Raw genomic sequence first — 18,626 nt, forward strand, 5'->3', positions numbered from 1 at the left:
TATTAGTTCTGTGCCATCTTACTGAGAAGTATTTCTATTTTTAATGGAAGACTAATGCCTGGCTGCATATTGCTGCAGCATGTTCATCCTTTATGTGGAATTAATTGCTCTTTTCTAATATTTCAGTATGAGCATGGCTGCACTCCAGCTATCTGCCTGTAGAAAAAGTAGCCAGGAAATAAAACCTTTAGCTACTTATAATTCAAACCAAATGCTGACCATTCATAAATTTGCTTGCTCAGGTCTCTGGTGGGGTGTGGTGTGGAGATGATGGAGAGTGCTTGATGCTGCCTTGGACTTTTGTTTGCAGGAGGCCGGGTGCTGCAGATTGCACGGGCCCAGGCAGAGGACACCGGCAGATATGAGTGTGTGGCAGTCAACGAGGCGGGGCAGGACTCTATCCACTACGACGTCCGAGTGCTCTGTGAGCTTCCCTTCTCTGAGTGCCAAAAAAGTCTTCTGTGCAAAATAACCAGCCATTGTAGTCCAGGAGTCCCTAGTGTTTTTAATGTTTATTTGTAAACCATGGTGTTAATGTGTTTAGGGTGCTAGAGCTGTACAGCTGTACGGAGTTATGTGAGCAGTTGATGTTCTTAGTTTCATGTGTGTAGGTTAATATTAAAGGGTCTCAGTTGTGTTACAGCTCTCACCATTCACCAGAAAGAAAAGCATAGGTAAAAATCCAGGTTTTATCTTAGTGTCTCTTGTTCTCTCTTCAGCTTCCCATTGAGAATTGTGACCAAGACTTTTCTCTCTTTCTTTATTTTGGCCATCATTTTCCACAATACCTGCAGAACTCCCAAAGCCTGAAGGGAATTGAGGATTTAGATTAATGAATGCCTGCAACTATTTGGATGATCTTTTGTGTCTGTTGATGTACTCAGCGTTTTAGCCTTGGGAAACACTTCTTTGTCTCTGTGGTAGTGTTAGACCACTGAAAATACTGATTTATTGTTACAAAGGGGTCCTGCCTTGGAAATAATCTTTTATTTTGGTAGCAAAGAATACTGTGGAATAATTGGAAGATGGGTTTTCACTTCTCTCTGTGTGCTGTGGATAAGTATAGTTCTGCTGCAGTCCTTGGAGTTATCCTGAGTTTCAGCTGAACTACTCATGGGATGGCTTTATCTTTCACTGGATTCACTGGTGGTTTCACTCCTTTCTCCTGCAAACCCATTCTAATCTCACAACCACCTGAGAGGTGCTGAGTGTGTGTTCTCCTCACCTTTGCTCCCTGCAGCTCCCCCATCCATCAGTGGGGCTGACGGGGACCTGCCTGAGGAGGTGACTGTGCTGGTGAGCGAGGAGGCAGCCATGGACTGCATTCCCAGTGGGAGCCCTTCCCCAAGGATCACTTGGCAGAAGGATGGCCAGCTCCTGGCAGAGGATGACAAACACACATTTCTGTCCAATGGAAGAAGGTTACAGGTAGTATAACCTTTTTCACAGTGGAAAAACTGGGTTTTGGCAACAACAAAACTGTCTGGTTTTGCTGAGTAGGAAGTATTTTCTTTCTCCTACAAGGTGCTGCAAACAAGTCTTTGTCCTTTGTTCCTGTTCTTCACCTGCTGCTTCTCACTCCCACGTAGTTCCTCAAATACTTCCATTTGTGGGACCATGCTATGAGGCACATCCATTGAAATAATTGGCTTTTACATATTATTGACTTACTTTGAGAAAATAATGAAAATAGTGTATTCTGAAGAACTTCCCATTGATGAGTTAAATTGAATAAAACTATGAAAGCAGAGGGCTGGGGTTAATCCTCTCCACTTGCTTCTTTGGCACTGTGATGTCTATATGTTAGTTTCAAAGCCATATTTGTCTTTTTTTGCCTTAGATTTTGAATCCCCAAATAACAGATACTGGCAGGTACATCTGCATTGCAGAAAACAGAGCTGGAAGTGCCAAGAAGTATTTTGACCTCAATGTTCACGGTAAGTACCATCATCCATAACTTCTGTCAAATGCTGGTTCAGCTTGGATGTGTTATTTTTAGCAGAATGGTCAGACCCCCTCAGCTTCATTCATGTGAGTCCTACTGGATGTGATGGAGATTCTGACAGATCAGAACTTAAATATCAGTTTAAAGTATCTTGACAACATATGGCTCTTGATACCATGTGGCTTTAGCTCCTCATACGTGTTCCAGAAAGGTAGCAATTGTTCTGGAGGGAGCCCGGTGTGGTGTCTGTCTTCACCTAGTTGGGATTGCTGAGCCCTGGGATCATTAATTATAAGGTTTGATTATAGCCTGTTTTGATACATTAAGAAAACACATTTTTTCTAAAGAATTTAATGATAGAAAGCATTAAACAAGGATACATGGCTTGGAAAAGCTTGGTTTTTAGAAATGTGCCCATTAAGGTTCCTTCCTGTTCTCTGTTTTTGGTTTTCTTGTGGAGTCACAATAGGGTTAAAATAAATGTTGGCTTTAAGCATCAGAAGTCTGAGACAAATATGATCAAGATATTTTTTCATAAAATAGTCTCCACTACCTTCCCTTCTCTCTCCTGATAACTTCAGAAAATCAAGACATCTCTAATGAACATTTCAGAGTAAACCCAAACTTCCTCTTCTGCTTCTGCACACTTTCAGCTTTCCATCCTGAAGACAAAAGAAGCATCATTCCCACCAATTCTTCTGTGCTAATTCTTCTTCCATGTTTCAACCTGACAAGGAACACTGGCAGCTACATTTTTTTTGTGCTTTAGAGATAATAAGGGCTAAAGACAGTACTAGCATCCCAGGAATGTGAGGAATCAGGTTTTTGCACACAGAATAATTGCATTTTTTTCCTCTGTCACACATGCAGAAAATTTACCTATTACATAGCACAGATTTCTAACCCTTTTTGCTACTCAGTAATGCATTTGGCCAAAAATAGTGTTGTCATGGGAAGAATTTGCCCTGGAGTTGTTCTCTGAGAAGTTATTTTCTGGACAGACAGTGGAATCTATCCAGATTTCCTGATGTGTGAGTTCTGTTTTTAAATAAAAATATTTCACTTTTCCTGACATTTGTGTTTAAATTTAAACTTCTGTCTTAAAAATATTTGGTTTTAGTGATTATGGCTAAATACTGTTCTCTTAAAAGAAATATTTACATGAAATTCCAATTCTAACCTAACAGTATTACCAGCTTAGGTCTATCTTTCTTAATGCAGTTTAATTTGAAAAATTAAGAGTGTAGCTCTGCAGGAAAAGACCACACAGGGTGAAGCACTAAGGAAAATGCATTATCAGTAAGCAGCAGGATCTGTGTTTTGTCAGTGTCAAAAAAATGGCTATTTCCCAGCATTTTTATGTATTTCTAATATAACTGTTCTCATAAATTTAAATAAAATACTAAAGATTATGCTCTTTATTAAATTAGAAAATTCACTTCGGGTCTCCAAGGTGAGTAATAAAACTAATATAATACTTTTTAAAATACAGAAGTTAAGCACCCAGATTTAAAATAGTAGGGAAATAATAGGTAATTTTCATGCTGAGTGCTATATTTGAGCCCATGACTCCGTGTTTTTGCACATAGAGATACGTTTGCATAGGCAGATTACCTGTGGTACATTTGTGGGTGTTTTTTCCTGCAGAAATTTTAATCAACCACTGATGCAATTTAAGCAAATTTCATTAAAGACAGCCAAGATTCAGCCCTGTACGTTAAATTACCTACTGCCAACAATAACATCTGTGCAAAAGGAACTGTAAAGTCAATAAATATAAATAACTATCAAACTATCAATAAATATAAATAACTATCACATGAGGTCAGAATTCTCCACTTGCTCTAGTGAGCCATTTTGTCCTCTTTATCAAGGAAATATCCTTCAGTTATTTCAAGCTGAAAAATATGGACTCAATTCCCCATTTACATGGACTGCTCTTGTTTGTGCAGTGCCCAGAGGAGCCATAAACTTGCTTTAATGACTGGTTTGTGTCACTCAAGTGACAGCAAACAGCTGGAGCTTTTAAGGGGAAGATGGGCCAAAATACTTAAACGTTTCTGTCTTTGAAGAGGAGGATTCCATGTGTTCTTTGGAGTAATTTTTCCACACAATAAAGCCAAGAACATGCTTTTGCTTTCCTCTTAAGTGTTTTATATATCCCCACTGGAAAAACATGGCAACTAGAGCTTGGGGGTTATTAAAAGGAAGAGATTTACAGTTCTTTCATTCTAAATGGTTCTTGTAGAAGGGCCACATGTCAAACTATCCTTGATTTAAAAATTCTGGGACTTGTGAGCTTAAGGAATGCACCCCTTGGAGCATTGCAGCATGCCAGGATTTTCCAGTGCTAGCTCACTGCTAAGCAACAGGTTTGTCTGGTTGACAGAACAACTCTGAACTGTGTCGGAGGAATAAATTTGGGGTCTCTAGGTGGAAAATGGACTGTTATAGCAAGAACAGGAGCAGAAAGGAATCAGGAAAAGGTGTTAGTCATCCTACATATCCTGACAATGGGGATTTGCTCTGTCCTGTCTTACACAGAAAATGTCCATGAGCAGTGTTAGAAAATTGGCAGTGCATTGTCAGGATATCATGTAGGTTCATTAGCCCTCCCAAGCCTCCAACACAGAAGGACTGCAAATTAAATAGTTGACATTGTTGTGAAGTACAAGAACAGGAATAGGAATGACCATTAGATAAGTTTCAGTCATATTTCCAGATGCATCCAAAAAGCAGTGGATCTGTTAATAGGATGTGAAAGATTTTTGCAACCTGGCCCTTTGGCAAAATGCAGCAATTCAGCTTTATTGTAGTAAATCAGGATCTTTTGGGAAATCCTTTGTTGATACAGTGATAGATGCTATTAATGTATTTTTCTCTCTACAGTTCCTCCAAGTGTTGTTGGGACTAACCCTGAGAATCTGACTGTGGTGGTGAATAATTTCATCTCCCTGACTTGTGAGGTCACAGGCTTTCCACCTCCTGATCTCAGTTGGCTCAAGAATGGAAAGCCTATCAGTTCAAGTTCCAACACTTTCATTGTGCCTGGTGAGGAATCTCAGTTATCCTGCAGCCTTAGGGCTCAGCTTCTGTCTGGCTTGTCTTGATGGGGCCCATGGCCACTCTTTGTGGGGCACAGTGCCTGTGGTCAGCCTGTTGCACCTGCAATTTTAAACCAGCTTTTGGGATTGACATAACCACCACAGAGCAAATCTCCAGACTTCTCTCCTCACTCCAGGTGCTCGGATGCTGCAGATTCCTCGAGCTAAGCTGTCAGATGGTGGAGAATACACCTGTACTGCCAGGAACCAAGCTGGGGAAAGTCAGAAGAAGAGCTTCCTAACTGTCCTTGGTTTGTGTTTTACTCTTTTCTGAAATAATACCTATTTCTTGGAAAGTGTGGGGAGGTTTATCTGCTTTATTGGGTTGTTTCAACATGATGCAGAACTGAGTCTACGCTCCTTCCCTAGTGCCCCCGAGCATCAAGGCGCAGGGGGGAACGTCGGTGACAGTGCTGAACGTGCGAGTGGGCACCCCGGTGACCCTGGACTGCGAGTCCAATGCCATCCCAGCCCCAGTCATCACCTGGTACAAGAACAGCCGCATCATTCCTGACTCTGCTGCTGTGGAGGTCCTGGCAGATGGGCAGACCTTGCGAATTAAGGCTGCAGAGGTGGGCCAGGCTGAGGGGAGGCTGCATCTGCAGCTGCTCTGCCACTGCCAAACAATTATTTCAGTCTTTAGTGGTTTATTTTACTTGCTGTACAAGGGAGATGTGTTTCCTGGAGGCTTTTCATCCTGTGAGAAGTACTTCAAGTTGGCAGAGGTTTTTAATGTCTCTAAACTGTAGCATTAAAATAAGAATCCATAATGATTTTTTAAAAAACTTGTTTTTATTTCAGGTTTCTGACATGGGACAGTATGTGTGCAAAGCCACAAATATTGTGGGACGAGATGATAAAAATTTCCATCTCAATGTTTATGGTGAGCACACTCTGCATCATCTACACTAGTTATTATAATAGCAAACTTAGCAGATTAGGCACTTCAAAATCAGTTTACATAACATTCTTACTGCTTCCATTCAATTCACAGTGCCTCCAAGTATAGAAGGCTCTGAACAAGAGCTGGTCAGTGAATCCGTCAGTAATCCTGTCACCTTTGTGTGTGATGCTACTGGAATTCCTCCACCCACATTAGTGTGGCTTAAGAATGGAAAACCGATAGGTAACATGGTCTCCTGCTTTTCACTCCTTCCCCTCTTTGAGGCACCACTTTGCTGTTTGCTGTCTGGTTTATGTTTCCTCTTCATTTGTCTCTAGACAGACTCTTACGAGAACTGATTAGAATCTTTGTTTTGAAACCTTGATGGAACAATTTCTCCCAAAAGAGATCTTTGCTCCCTGTAGCCCGATTTGGAATGATGACTTGTTTATGTATTTCAGAAAACTTGGCTACTCTTGAAGTTCGTATTTTATCTGGTGGAAGCAAGCTTCAGATTGCTCGCTCTCAGCTCCTGGACAGTGGCACCTACACGTGCATTGCGTCCAATCCAGAGGGGAAAGCTCAGAAAACCTACGTGCTTTCCATCCAAGGTAAGGAATGGGGGAGAATGGAGGGAGCAGAACTGGTTGAATATTGCATGAATGTGGCATTGTCTGTGCTGGAGACACTGAGATCATGTAACCACATAGAAAAGTGGAGAATTTGAACTGTTACTTTTGTTACCAGAGGGGAGAGTGGTTGGAGAATTCAATACTTCTGGTCCAAAATTTGCATGGAAAAGAACATTCTTTAGTCCTGACAATGGAACTTGAACAAAGTTGTGCAGGTTTTATGTGTCTGCTGCTGGTCACATCATTCCTCCTGCTGAGCACTGGAGCTGCCTTGGTTGGCTGCAGAGCAGCACACGGAGATGGATTCAGGAGCAGGGGTACCTGTTATGCCATGGAGGGAGCTAGAAAAGACCAAGCTTAGGAATACTTCCCTCATCCCCACCTTAAGTGACAAACACTTATTTGTTGTGGAATTGTCTCCTGCCTCACTGTGAATCACCCTTAGTCTGCAGCTGTTGTGTTTTCCTTTGTTCCTAATGACTCATCCCCACTAATTGCACTGGTGTACTCCTGCCTGCCATTTTTTCCCTGAGCTTGAGAATGGAATGTCAAGCTGGTTGTTTGATCAAATGTTTCTAAAATTGCTTGAAATTCTCTGAACTTATTAATGGGACTGACAGTCTTGACTTCATGCATAGCAAGACTGTTATCCTTGTTCCTTGGGAATGCAGGCTGCAAATGGCCTTGATTAGGATGGAATTAGTGTGGCTGTTTACAGGGCTATGATGATGTTGGTCACAAAATCCCAGGCTGGTTTGGGCTGGAAGGGACCTTAAAGCCCATCCAGTGCCATCCCCTGCCATGGGCAGAGACACCTTTCACTATCCAAGCCCTGTCTAACCTGGCCTTGGACACTTCCACGGCAGCCACAGCTGCTGAGAACCTGCTCCAGGTACTGCACTAAGTGTTGGTGCTCATGAGCTACTGCAGTGTGTCTGTTTCTAGTTCAGGTTACATTTCTTGCTGCTGAATCTCTTCCCTCCATGGTGCGTTTCCAGTTCCTCCCAGTATTGCTGGCTCTGAGATGCCAAGTGAAGTCAGTGTCCTCCTGGGAGAGAGTGTCCAGCTGCTCTGCAATGCCACTGGAGTGCCCACCCCAGATGTGCAATGGCTGAAGGATGGAAAAACAGTTGCCAGCGATGATTTACAAAGGATAAGGCAAGAAAAATAAGCAGATACTGCATTCTCTTCTGTAATTTTAAGGGCCCTAAGGAGAGAATGTGAGGAGAGCCTGAACTGGAGCTTAGCCAGGTTAAGAGTATCATCTCCCTCCTTAGCTTCTATAAATCAAGCATAATTTGTTAGTCCTTTGATTTTTTAAAATTTCTTTTTCATAACAGAGATAAGTATATTATATTCATGTCTTTCTCAGTTAATGAATTCTGCAGAAGTTCATCAGCTTCATGAAAGTTTATTAAGGTCATTTAGTTCCTTTGGAGGGGAAAGATCTGAGGCATGGAAACATTTTACTTGATGCTTTTCATTATGGGTCCTTCAAAAGTCAGGCTGGAGGTGAATCTTAAAACAATGTTAAACAGGACATCTCTAGGAAAGAACTTTTTAGCCTATCTCTACAAAAAATACTTTGCAAAACACAGTGATTCTTTCATCAAGCTCCCAAGAGCAAGAGGGTTGTCACTGTTGGACACGAAATAAGGAGCGTGGATTCAATTCAACAGGCAGAAAGAGGATCATCAGAAGGATTTATTTCGGAACTTTTCAGCCTCTTTTATAAGGTGGTCTGATACAGGTTTAACATGATTGGTAAAGGGAACAACACCTCTCTAGTCCCATTGGTGGAACAAGAGAAAACACACTTAGCACAGCTGTACAGAATTGTTTTGAGAAACCCAAGTTACTTACAAAAATGGTCCTCGAGAGAAAAATGTTCTCAAGAGACTTACCCTTAGGAACAGATCAGACACTGACAGGCTGAAAAACTCTCTCAGGCTCATAAAATCAGGTCTTCAGAGGGTAGAGGTAGTTACTGAAATGTCCAGACTAGGCTGTTTATTTGCCAGGTCAGAGGAACACTAAACAAACTCACTGTGCTTTGTGGTGGTCCTTGTAGAGTGACTACAGATGGCAGCACATTAAACATCTCCAGAGCTCTCACCTCGGACACAGGAAAATACACTTGTGTGGCTACTAACCCTGCAGGAGAGGAGGACAGGATTTTCAACCTGAATGTATACGGTGAGTTCTGCCAGATGTGAAACCCAAGTCTGCTCCATAATCCCATCCTTGGGGGCGCTCCCAAGGGAGAGCACAGAGAGGAATGTCTGTCTGCAGTGAAATCCTGCACACACGTGTTTCAAATGCCTGTGCTGCATATATTACACAGGATGCTCTGTCAATGACAGAAGAGTTGAAATTGCTGGTTAATGTGTTTTGGGATAAACAGGAGTTGGTTCCTTTGGTGGATTTCATAATAGAGGGATTCTGCTTGTGGTAATTTTTTATTTCTTGTGGGGAAGAATATATTGGGGCTGATTTGCTGTGACACTGCTGCATTGTTGTATTATCTTCCCTAATTCCAATTGAAGCACGTCAGCTAAGAGCAGAATGGTATGAAGTGAGCTGATAGTTTAAGGTCCTGAGAGTTTAAAAATGAGGGAGCATTGGGGGAAATTGCAGTTTGACATCCAGTGGCTAGTGAGTGTAATCCTTCAGCAGCATAGAGAATGGATATTTTAAATTGTGGAAAATGTGGTCATTAAGTACAATGGAAGGTAGAGGGGAGAGTTCTGCCTTCAGAGCAGGGTTTCACATGTCTGTCCCACTTACACAGACTCAGAGTCAGTGGGCATACAGGCATGGACTAAGCAATAAGAGAAGACCTTTGGTATCATTAAAAACAGTCCCGAATGACCACAGCACATCTTTTTGGGACAGAATGGTTCTGCACAACAACAGGGTGTTGGTGCTCAGTTTGTATTGGTTGAAGTTCAAAACAACCAATTTAAGGGTCTTACTGATGAGTGATAGGATCCTAACTGAGCCAGTGCCTGGAGCTGCACCTGACTGGACTTCTTTATGTAGTGAACCCCCAAGTCCATGGATTTTAAACCAACCTGTAACCCCAAAGAGCCCCAAAGCAGCAGTTTGTGTCATCATCCAGGACACCTACCTAGACATTTTGAGCTTTCTGTTTTTAAGAATGAAGTCAGCAGATGCACCCAGTAAACTAACTTTCCTCCTCTGTGATTTCGCTATTTCACTATGTATTTAAGATTTATTGAAGGAATTTATTGATTTGTTTATTATGAGTTTGAGTGGTCCCTTTTGGCCCTGGGTTCAGCTCATCCCTTCCTGCACTGTCCTTCTCTCTCCAGGAACTCCAGGCCCTGAGCTTTTGTGCTTGCTGCAGGTTGGCAAATCAAAGGGAATTCCACTGTACAGTGCCTGTGATTAGAAATATATAAATGGATGATTTCTAGTGCTCAATATTACTGTCTAAGGATATACTCTACAAAAAATGGGATCCTTTTACTCAGTTGTCAGTGGGACATTTGGGGTAGGATTTCCTGCAAGGTGGAGTGGTTTCAAGACCCTGTTTTAATACATTTCTTTCCATCATCTACAAAATACAGTTCCTCCAACAATAGCAAATAGTAAAGATGAAGCAGAGGAGCTCACTGCCCTTTTGGACACCTCCCTAAATATTGAATGTGATGCTGCTGGGACCCCCCCACCACAGCTTCACTGGCTGAAGAATGGCCTTCCTCTGTCTGTCTCCTCCCAGATCAAGCTCCTCTCAGCTGGGCAAATCCTCAGGTTGGTTTTCTTTTTTTTTAACTAGCTTTCTGTTCTTTCTTGTGGTATCAGCATAATTCTGCTATATTTTTGGAAGCAAGAGTAAAATTTCATCCAAATCATGCCATAATAAAGGTGATGTGTTCCATGTATTCCATTTACAGCTTGCTTTAATTGCATTTTCCTTAGGCTTGCTCGAGTGCAGATATCTGATACTGGAGTGTACACTTGTGTAGCATCTAACAGGGCTGGAGTGCACAACAAACATTACAATCTGCAAGTTTTGGGTGAGTGTCTCTGAAATTTTTATGGAAAGAATCTTATTTCTTGATTTCCTAAACTCTTTAGTTTTCTTTCTCACCAACACCTTATTGCAGATAGCCACAAGCAGAGATTATCACTGGGGAAATACTAACTTTTCAAAGTGTTGGGGTTTTTTTTTTAAATGGAACGTGTTTTAGCCCTAGAAAAGTCCTTACTTGAATTGTCACCAATAACCATAAAATCACAGAGTGGTTTGAGTTGGAAACAGCTTGAAAGCTCATCTAGTTCCAACTCCCATGTGTGACAGGTTTTTTTTAAGAAAGAAAATTATTTAATTTATAAGCAAAGTTTAGCACAAGAATGTAAGTGGGGAAGTGCAGAAGCACAGAAAACCCGACTGAGCTCTGTCCCTGTGCCTCTGTCCTGTGTGTGACTGAGCTCTGTCCCTGTGCCCCTCTCCTGTGTGTGACTGAGCTCTGTCCCTGTGCCTCTGTCCTGTGTGTGACTGAGCTCTGTCCCTGTGCCCCTCTCCTGTGTGTGACTGAGCTCTGTCCCTGTGCCCCTCTCCCGTGTGTGACTGAGCTCTGTCCCTGCAGTGCCACCCAGCCTGGACAATGCCGGGGGCACGGAGGAGGTGCTGGTGCTGCGGGGCAGCGTGGCCTCCCTGGGCTGTGTGAGCGATGGCTCCCCTGTCCCCAGCCTGTCGTGGCTCAAGGATGGCCTTGCCCTGCCCCTCGGGGCTCGCCTGAGCTCCAGCAAGCGAGGGATGGTGCTGCAGGTGCTGAGGGCAGAGCCTGCAGACACGGGCAGATACACCTGCGTGGCCTCCAACACCGCTGGGCAGAGCAGCAAGCACTTCATCCTGAAGGTGCTGGGTGAGTGTTCACCTCTCAGCATGAGCAGGGACATAACACTTAAACACCTCCAAGGATATTAAGTATTTTCATAGGCTCACAGAATCCCAGAGGGGTTTAGGTTGGGACCTTAAAGCCCATCCAGTTTAACCCCCTGCCATGGGCAGGGACACCTTGCACTATCCCAGGTTTCTCCAAGCCCTGTCCAACGTGGTCATTTCAATAAATGATAAATGAGAGAAATAAGGAAATTAAAGATAGCTAAAGATGTGTGAATGTGCAGTACACTATGTATTTCCTATTTCCACTATGTACAGAAATGTGCTGTAACTAATATTAATATATGCTATAAATTAGTAACTTTGCTTAGCAGAAATTCAACTTGCTTGGAAGATGCACAGCTGAAGGCACAACAGTTAAAAGGCTGATAAATATAGTTGCTGAAATTGTATAATGTTTTATCTGTGTTTTTTGAAACATTTTCTAACTAATAATTCTAAATCATAAAATACCCAAACTAATAGGCAGAATCAGATAGAAATTACCTGAGTTCCTCAAAGAGATCATGATACAATCAGAAATAATTTAATGTAGACTAATTCTACAGACTCTACCCATAAGATCATGTTGTCAGTCAGTTTTTATACATGTTTTGAGTCCATAGAGAACTGGAATGTTTTTCCTTCCACAGAGCCACCTCATATTAATGGTTCAGATGAACCAGAAGAGCTCTCTGTCATTGTTAACAACCCACTTGAGCTTCTCTGCATCTCCTCTGGCATCCCAGTGCCTAAAATCTCATGGATGAAGGATGGGCGCCCACTGTTGCAGACTGACAATATTCACATGCTAAGAGAAGCCCTCCGAATAACCAGTGCTCAGGTAGTGTTTGTTTAAAATAGGCTCAGTTCTGCAATCCCTAAAGTGGTTCCTGCCTTAGGACCATCCTTAGAAGTGTCATAAAAACCCCTAAAATTCACCCACCTGCATTTGTGGTTAGAGAAGGGTCTGGGTCAAGCAACCTTTAAAAACATGCATCAGTAAACTAAGGCTGGATCCAGGTGTGTATGCTCAGGTGAAGTTCCCCAGACAGAAGGGGGATAGGGCTGGGATTGATTGCTGTTTGTTTTGTTTGTAAAACAAACATTTCTGGGCTGTACAGTGAGGAGTTTATAGGAAGGAGAAACCATAAAGATGCTAATGACTGTGCGCACAAAAGGATTTCCTCAGTACCAAAACCTGACCCTGCCTTAGGTGGATCCCTACAGCCAGTTCCATCTTTAGTGCTGCACACACATTATCCAGGGAGAGTTTGTGGAGTCTCTGACTAAACCCAGCAAAGTGAAATCAAGAAGTATTCAACAACTTCATTGCTTTCTTTCCAAGCATTCTGTGTCTCCTGTGTTTGTGTTCAAATGCCGCCTGTTGTATGTTGTTACCGTGTTTGTATTTCTTGGTTTTGCTGAATTTTTCCCTAGGACGATCTGGGGTTTCTGCTGAAGTTGTTATGTGTTTCCAGGTGGAGGACACAGGAAGATACACATGCTTAGCATCTAGCCCAGCAGGAGATGATGACAAGGAATATTTAGTACGAGTGCATGGTATGTTTAATTTAGGGAAGAAAAAATTTTCTCAAAGTGTAAGCTGCTAAGGTGCATATCAGCATCTCAGTTGACAAGCACATATTCCTAAAGAAAAAATATTCTATACTATTACACTATATGATCATAATTAATGTTTCTGATTAAGGATGGTTAGTCTGAATGTGATACACAATTTGAAGGCAAGTTCCACTTGATTTCTGTTACAATTCCAAGTCTTATTTTGAATATTCAGGAAGCTCACAGATGTCAGTATTTGGTTGGATCAAGTTTGTTGTGCTCACTCTATAGAGATGATATATTTAACACAGATATTGAGAGGAAGAACTAATTAATGATACCTTGGCATTTATTTTAAACTTGAGATAAATTGGAAATTTTCAATAAGTAGTTTTCTTGATGGCTCATATGTGTGGTGTTGATTTTGTTCTCTGGGTTTTTGTCCCAGTGCCCCCCAACATCGCTGGTACTGGAGGGCCCCAGGAGCTGACGGTGCTGCAGAACAGCCAGGTTATTCTGGAGTGCAGGTCGGACGCTGTGCCTCCTCCCACCATCTCCTGGCTGAAGAACGGAGAGCTGCTGGAGGTACCAAGGTTCCAGCCTTTGTGCTGGCCTTTTGCTCACTGCAGTGTCACAGCAGTGTTCAGGGTCTCTTGCTCCACTCGCTCACCCCTCAGCCCGAGTTATATGCCCGGAACTCAGAGCAGCTGGGTAGCCCTAATGCCACTGCAGTCTGTCCCAGCTGAGCCCCCAGAGCCAGCAGGCATGTGAAGTGGCCATCCCACTGTTATTTGTTCTTTTTTCCTTTAGGGGGATCCCTTGCTCCTCCTGGCTCCTCTGAGCAATGCTAGAAGCCTTTGGTAAACTCCTGAATGGCTTCCCAGGAAAGGTAGCTGAGACAAGACTGCACTGTGTTTCCTTTGGCTATTATTGTGCATCCTCCTACTCTAGCAGCATTTAGAAAGGAATTGAAGTTCTTTAAAAGAAAATGGGTTACTAATCACCATGTTTTGTACCAAGCGCATCTTTCCCGTTCAGAATTCCCTAGTGCCATGACAAGGCAGAGAGTCTTTGCTGGTTGAGAGACAGTTAGCAAGATGAGGATTGTTTATACAGAAGGAATTTTTTCCTTCCCATCCTTTGAACCACTCACAAAACAGGTCCTTTTCAACTGAATATTAAAGTTAAGTTATTAATTGAACTTAAAATTTTTCTCTCAACCTTTGCTCATTAATAAAGAGGAAGCAAATATAGATTACAGATACAAATACAGAATTGTCTCCTTTAACTGTGATCCTTCACTAAATCTTCACCCAAGTTTCTGCTTGTTTGCTTTCCTCTGACATGTCATTCCTCTGACTCTTTCTCTGTGGTAGATTTAGAAGAATTAAATATTACTGGAAGTAGGATATGGTGGGTGAATGTGTCTTACAAAGTGCTGCTAGGGACCATGATCTTAATACAACCAAGGAACCAGCTGGAAACAAATTTAAGAGGACCATTCTACTTCTGGAAAGTTAATTCTCTAATTGGGGGGTGGGTTTCTTTAATGAAAACAAGGTTGAACAAGGTTTTAAATAATAATACATATGAATGTTTTTTGCCTTAGCCTTCATTGGAAAGCTTGTGTTTGAAAAGCTGTGCTTAGAGAACATAAACCATGGAAAGCAGCTACTGTTAAAAATATTCACCAGAAAACAGAAATAGAGGAATACCGTGACAGCCAGAGGTGCACAGCTGCTAACCTGGGAATTATCTTTCCACTGTTAGTTCTCCTCCTGCCTCATGAATTCATGTCAGAATGTGAGGGCTGAAACTTCTTGGGGGTTCAAAGCCCATCCAATGCTTCCTCCTGCCATGGGCAAGGACACCTTCCACTAGCCCAGGTTGCTCCATGCCCTGTTCAGCCTGGCTTTGGATGCTTCCAAGGATCCAGGGATAGCCACAGCTTCTCTGGGCACCCTGTGCCTCCCCATCCATGAGCGCATATTCTAGGCTGTCAAGATGAAACACAAGGGATGGGATCACCATGCTGCAAGATGATTTATTGCTTAAGTAGCCCGATAAGGTATCAGTCTCAAGGTGTGACATTTATAGGCAACAAGTCAAATATAGCTTGAGGAAGTCACCTGTTTCTTCTCTGCACAGCAATATATAACATTTTAGCCCAATAGGCAGTTGACATGAAGCTTGTTTTCACTTATTAACCTGTCACCTTTGCTTAATTTTGCTGCGCTGCATCTGTCCCTTAGCCACTAAGCTGACAGGTCACGTGCTCATACATCTCTCTGTTATAATTTCTGGATCTCTAACCTAATCTATAAATCATACTATTACAGTTCAAACTTCAAACTATTTTACCTAATATAATTTCTTACCTACTTAACACATATTCTTACTTATAACTATAGAGACATAAGTTTATAATTTCTCTACCTAATGTCTGTGTACTTTCATCACTACATCAATCCAGGCTTTTTCTAAGGCTGCAGATTTTTGGTTTCCAACACTAGACATAAGGAGAAATCAGTGTCCTCCCCAATTCCTGGTTGCTTTCTCAACCCCAAAGAAATGCAACAGCTGACTAATCCTGAGCAGCTGGAAATGGATGTCCGTGGGTGGGGGAAGAGGTGAGCACCTCCTTGGCACGTCATCCTCCTTGCCTGGAAATAAGGAGGTGTCAGAGTGACAAGAGAGGGCTGGAGAAAGGCAGGTTCTCAGACTGCAGTGTTATTTCTATATATTTCTATCTGTATATCTATTTATATATCACTGGTTTTGTGAAGCAGCCTTGTTGTGGGGGTTGTCATTCCTCCCACTTTTGTTGTCTTCCATTGGGCAGATTTTGAGATGAAGCCTGCCCTATTCTGTCTCTGTGCTGAGTGATGGAATTGTGCAGCACCACCTTCTCTGGCAGCAGAACTATGCGAAGATCTGCCCTCCAGCAGCTTTGAAGCTGTGGCACTCCTGACGGATTTTGGAAATGCATTGAGGGTTAAGAAAAGAATAGGAGCCTCCTGGCCTAATCAGGCTTTTTTCAAACACTAAAAGACTTGCTGAGTTTGTATTTTTTATTTTCAGTGAGTTTCCTGGCTTAGCTTGAGTAGAGCCTAAGGATTAAGTTACAGCTTCATCCCCTGTCTTCTGTTATCTCTAGGTTTCTGTATTTAGAAACCATCACACATGTTGTGTTCTCAACAGGAAATGCCAGTGATTTTCCAAAATCTGTCAATAACCCACCCTGGTGTGGAATTGGGCCATCTGAGAGCTCCGGCCCTGCACTGCAGCCTTGGAGGTGATGTCTGCTCTGATGTGAAAGCAGAGTATCAGGTTGCTAATGCAGAATCAGAGGAGTTTAATCTCTCCTGGGATGCCCTTCTTAGACCCCCTAACAAGAAGAGTAGATGGGAATGTTAGCTTTCAGTTGCATCCAGAGGGTGGGTAGCACATAGTGGGAAAGCTAAGTTTGTACTTTTTTTCCTGCTGCTTTTTATCCATTCAGGTCTCTGAGCACTTGTAGCTGATGTTGCTGTCAGTGATTGATGCAGACACAACCCAGGCTGGGTGTGGTAAAGCTCTTACTGAACTGGCTCTGGGCAGGGCCTGTGGAGTCACTGCAGGGCTGGGAAGAGGGGCAGCCTGTGCCCAGAACTGCTGGCTGGTGAACTCCTGGATGGTAAACTGAGCTGGCTAAGCCTGACTGTGATGCTGGAAGAACAGCGTAGACAAACTTAGATTCCTTCTGCCTATAGTGTGCATAGATAACAAGATAAATTAAATTAATCGTGTTCTTATTAAGTGCCCCTTTCCATAAAAACTCCAGAGCCCTTTGGCTCTGTAACACCTGCCTTCTTCAAGCACGAGCCACAGTAGGGGTTTCAATGGAGAACTAGTAAGCAATGCTAAGTTTTAAAAGCTTTCTTTACCGTCTTCTTTTCAGGGATATAAAGGCAGCAGTGAGTTCAGTCCCTGGTTTATTGGTGCCCTTCTCTCCTGGCATTCATTGCTGTGCAGTGGAAGGATGTTCTGTGCTCAGGAGAGGCCAGCAGTGAAGCTCTAAACCCCTGCCTGTGTCTGTGTGTACCCGCAGGGAGGCCCCCGGCTGCGGATCCTGTCCAGTGGGAGGTACCTGCAGATCAACAACGCCGAGCTGGGTGACAGTGCCAGATACACCTGTGTGGCCAGGAATGTGGCAGGGGAAACCACCAGGGAGTTCCTGCTGGCAGTGCACGGTAATGTCATGGAACAGCCTTGGGCAGCTTGGGCTTTGCATGGAATTTCTGCAGGAGTTCAGGCAGCAAGGACTGAGCATTTGTGGTCGCTTTCTAGCCATACGTTGTCCACTCAGGCCGTGTCCAAAACATGTGCATGGCCTTATGTCCCACTGCTGAGCCCACAGCTGGCTCCCAGATTAAGGGACCTGCTGGGCACTTGCCATGGCTCACTCTCTGTCCATCTGCGTTTCCTGCGAGCAGAGGCTGCATCCAGCCATCATCCTGACACGAAGTCAGGATACATCCAGAGTGAACACCCATATCCACAACTGGCACATGCTCTTGGACAAACCCAGAGCAATTCTTTGAAGCATTTGACTGATGCCTTGGGGACAAGGTTTCACAGCTGGTTTAACACGTTACTTGAGAGCTGTGGCAGCTTCTCTGTGCCTAGAGAGGAGAGAGCTTGAGCAGCTTTACACTTGATACTTGTCCTGTGCTACCAGAGCCCTGAGCTCCATTTTAAACCTTTTTATGTTCTCACCTCTAGGCTGATGAGAAGCTATTCTACTTTCACGCTCAGGTGACTGGAAGGAACCTTTCCCCCTTTTTTCTATTTGGTTTCCAGCCCTGTCGTGTGGGCCCTGCCTTACACTGTGCTCCCAATGACTGGCCTTACCTAGTCCAGCTAAAGTCCTTTTTTCTCCTTAGTGTGTAATCAGGAAGAGAGGATGACCCCACAGCCTTAGCTTGCTGAATTCCATGTGCTGAAATCCCACTGTTTTAGCTCAGTGATACCCTTTGCAGTAGCTTGCAGAGCTGACCTTTGCAGTGCATTTCAGCCTAAACTTTTCTTTCTCCTTCCCTGCTGCACCTTGGCAATTACCGTCACCCAGAATGGTAAGAAACTTGTTCCTGTCTTTGCAGTGAGCCCAGACCTGCTGCTGCAACTCTTTTCATTTGTTCAGTTTCAATCATTGCAATGTAGAGTTACTTCCTTTGTATCATCAGCAATTCTCCTTTGCAGTGGCTCCCACGATCCGGAGCAGCCCCCAGACCGCCATGGTGCACATCAACACCTCTGCCCTGCTGGAGTGTGCTGCAGAAGGAGTCCCAGCCCCCAGGATCACCTGGAGGAAGGATGGGGCTGTTTTTACTGGAAATAATTCCAGGTATTGCCCAGAATTTAGCATAAATATTCTTCATTGCTACTTAAGAATGTATTTATTACAGAAACTTAATTAGACATTAAATTGTTCTAGAGAAAAATAGCAGCACCAAACGTTTCACCTTTTTGTTGTTAAAGATAAAAAAACGTTGGCAACTAAATATAATTATTCTGACATTAGAGATTTTGAATAAGAAATGTGAAA

At 43.1% G+C, this 18,626-nt stretch overlaps 1 protein-coding gene across 1 annotated transcript in view; it reads left to right on the top strand.

The window, feature by feature from the left end:
• HMCN1 (hemicentin 1) overlaps positions 1-18,626 on the top strand; it is a 172,970-nt gene that overhangs the window by 126,071 nt on the left and 28,273 nt on the right. The window contains exons 55-73 of the mRNA XM_023931592.2: positions 311-424; positions 1,241-1,428; positions 1,841-1,937; positions 4,835-4,996; positions 5,187-5,300; positions 5,419-5,621; positions 5,851-5,932; positions 6,044-6,175; positions 6,394-6,543; positions 7,563-7,722; positions 8,636-8,760; positions 10,158-10,341; positions 10,510-10,607; positions 11,181-11,459; positions 12,130-12,320; positions 12,958-13,039; positions 13,488-13,624; positions 17,130-17,271; positions 18,281-18,425. Coding sequence (XP_023787360.2) covers positions 311-424; positions 1,241-1,428; positions 1,841-1,937; positions 4,835-4,996; positions 5,187-5,300; positions 5,419-5,621; positions 5,851-5,932; positions 6,044-6,175; positions 6,394-6,543; positions 7,563-7,722; positions 8,636-8,760; positions 10,158-10,341; positions 10,510-10,607; positions 11,181-11,459; positions 12,130-12,320; positions 12,958-13,039; positions 13,488-13,624; positions 17,130-17,271; positions 18,281-18,425 — 2,785 coding nt within the window. The remainder of the gene's footprint in view (positions 1-310; positions 425-1,240; positions 1,429-1,840; positions 1,938-4,834; positions 4,997-5,186; positions 5,301-5,418; positions 5,622-5,850; positions 5,933-6,043; positions 6,176-6,393; positions 6,544-7,562; positions 7,723-8,635; positions 8,761-10,157; positions 10,342-10,509; positions 10,608-11,180; positions 11,460-12,129; positions 12,321-12,957; positions 13,040-13,487; positions 13,625-17,129; positions 17,272-18,280; positions 18,426-18,626) is intronic.

This window comes from Cyanistes caeruleus, chromosome 9 (assembly GCF_971803275.1).
Source record: "Cyanistes caeruleus chromosome 9, bCyaCae1.hap1.1, whole genome shotgun sequence".
NCBI lineage: Eukaryota > Metazoa > Chordata > Aves > Passeriformes > Paridae > Cyanistes > Cyanistes caeruleus.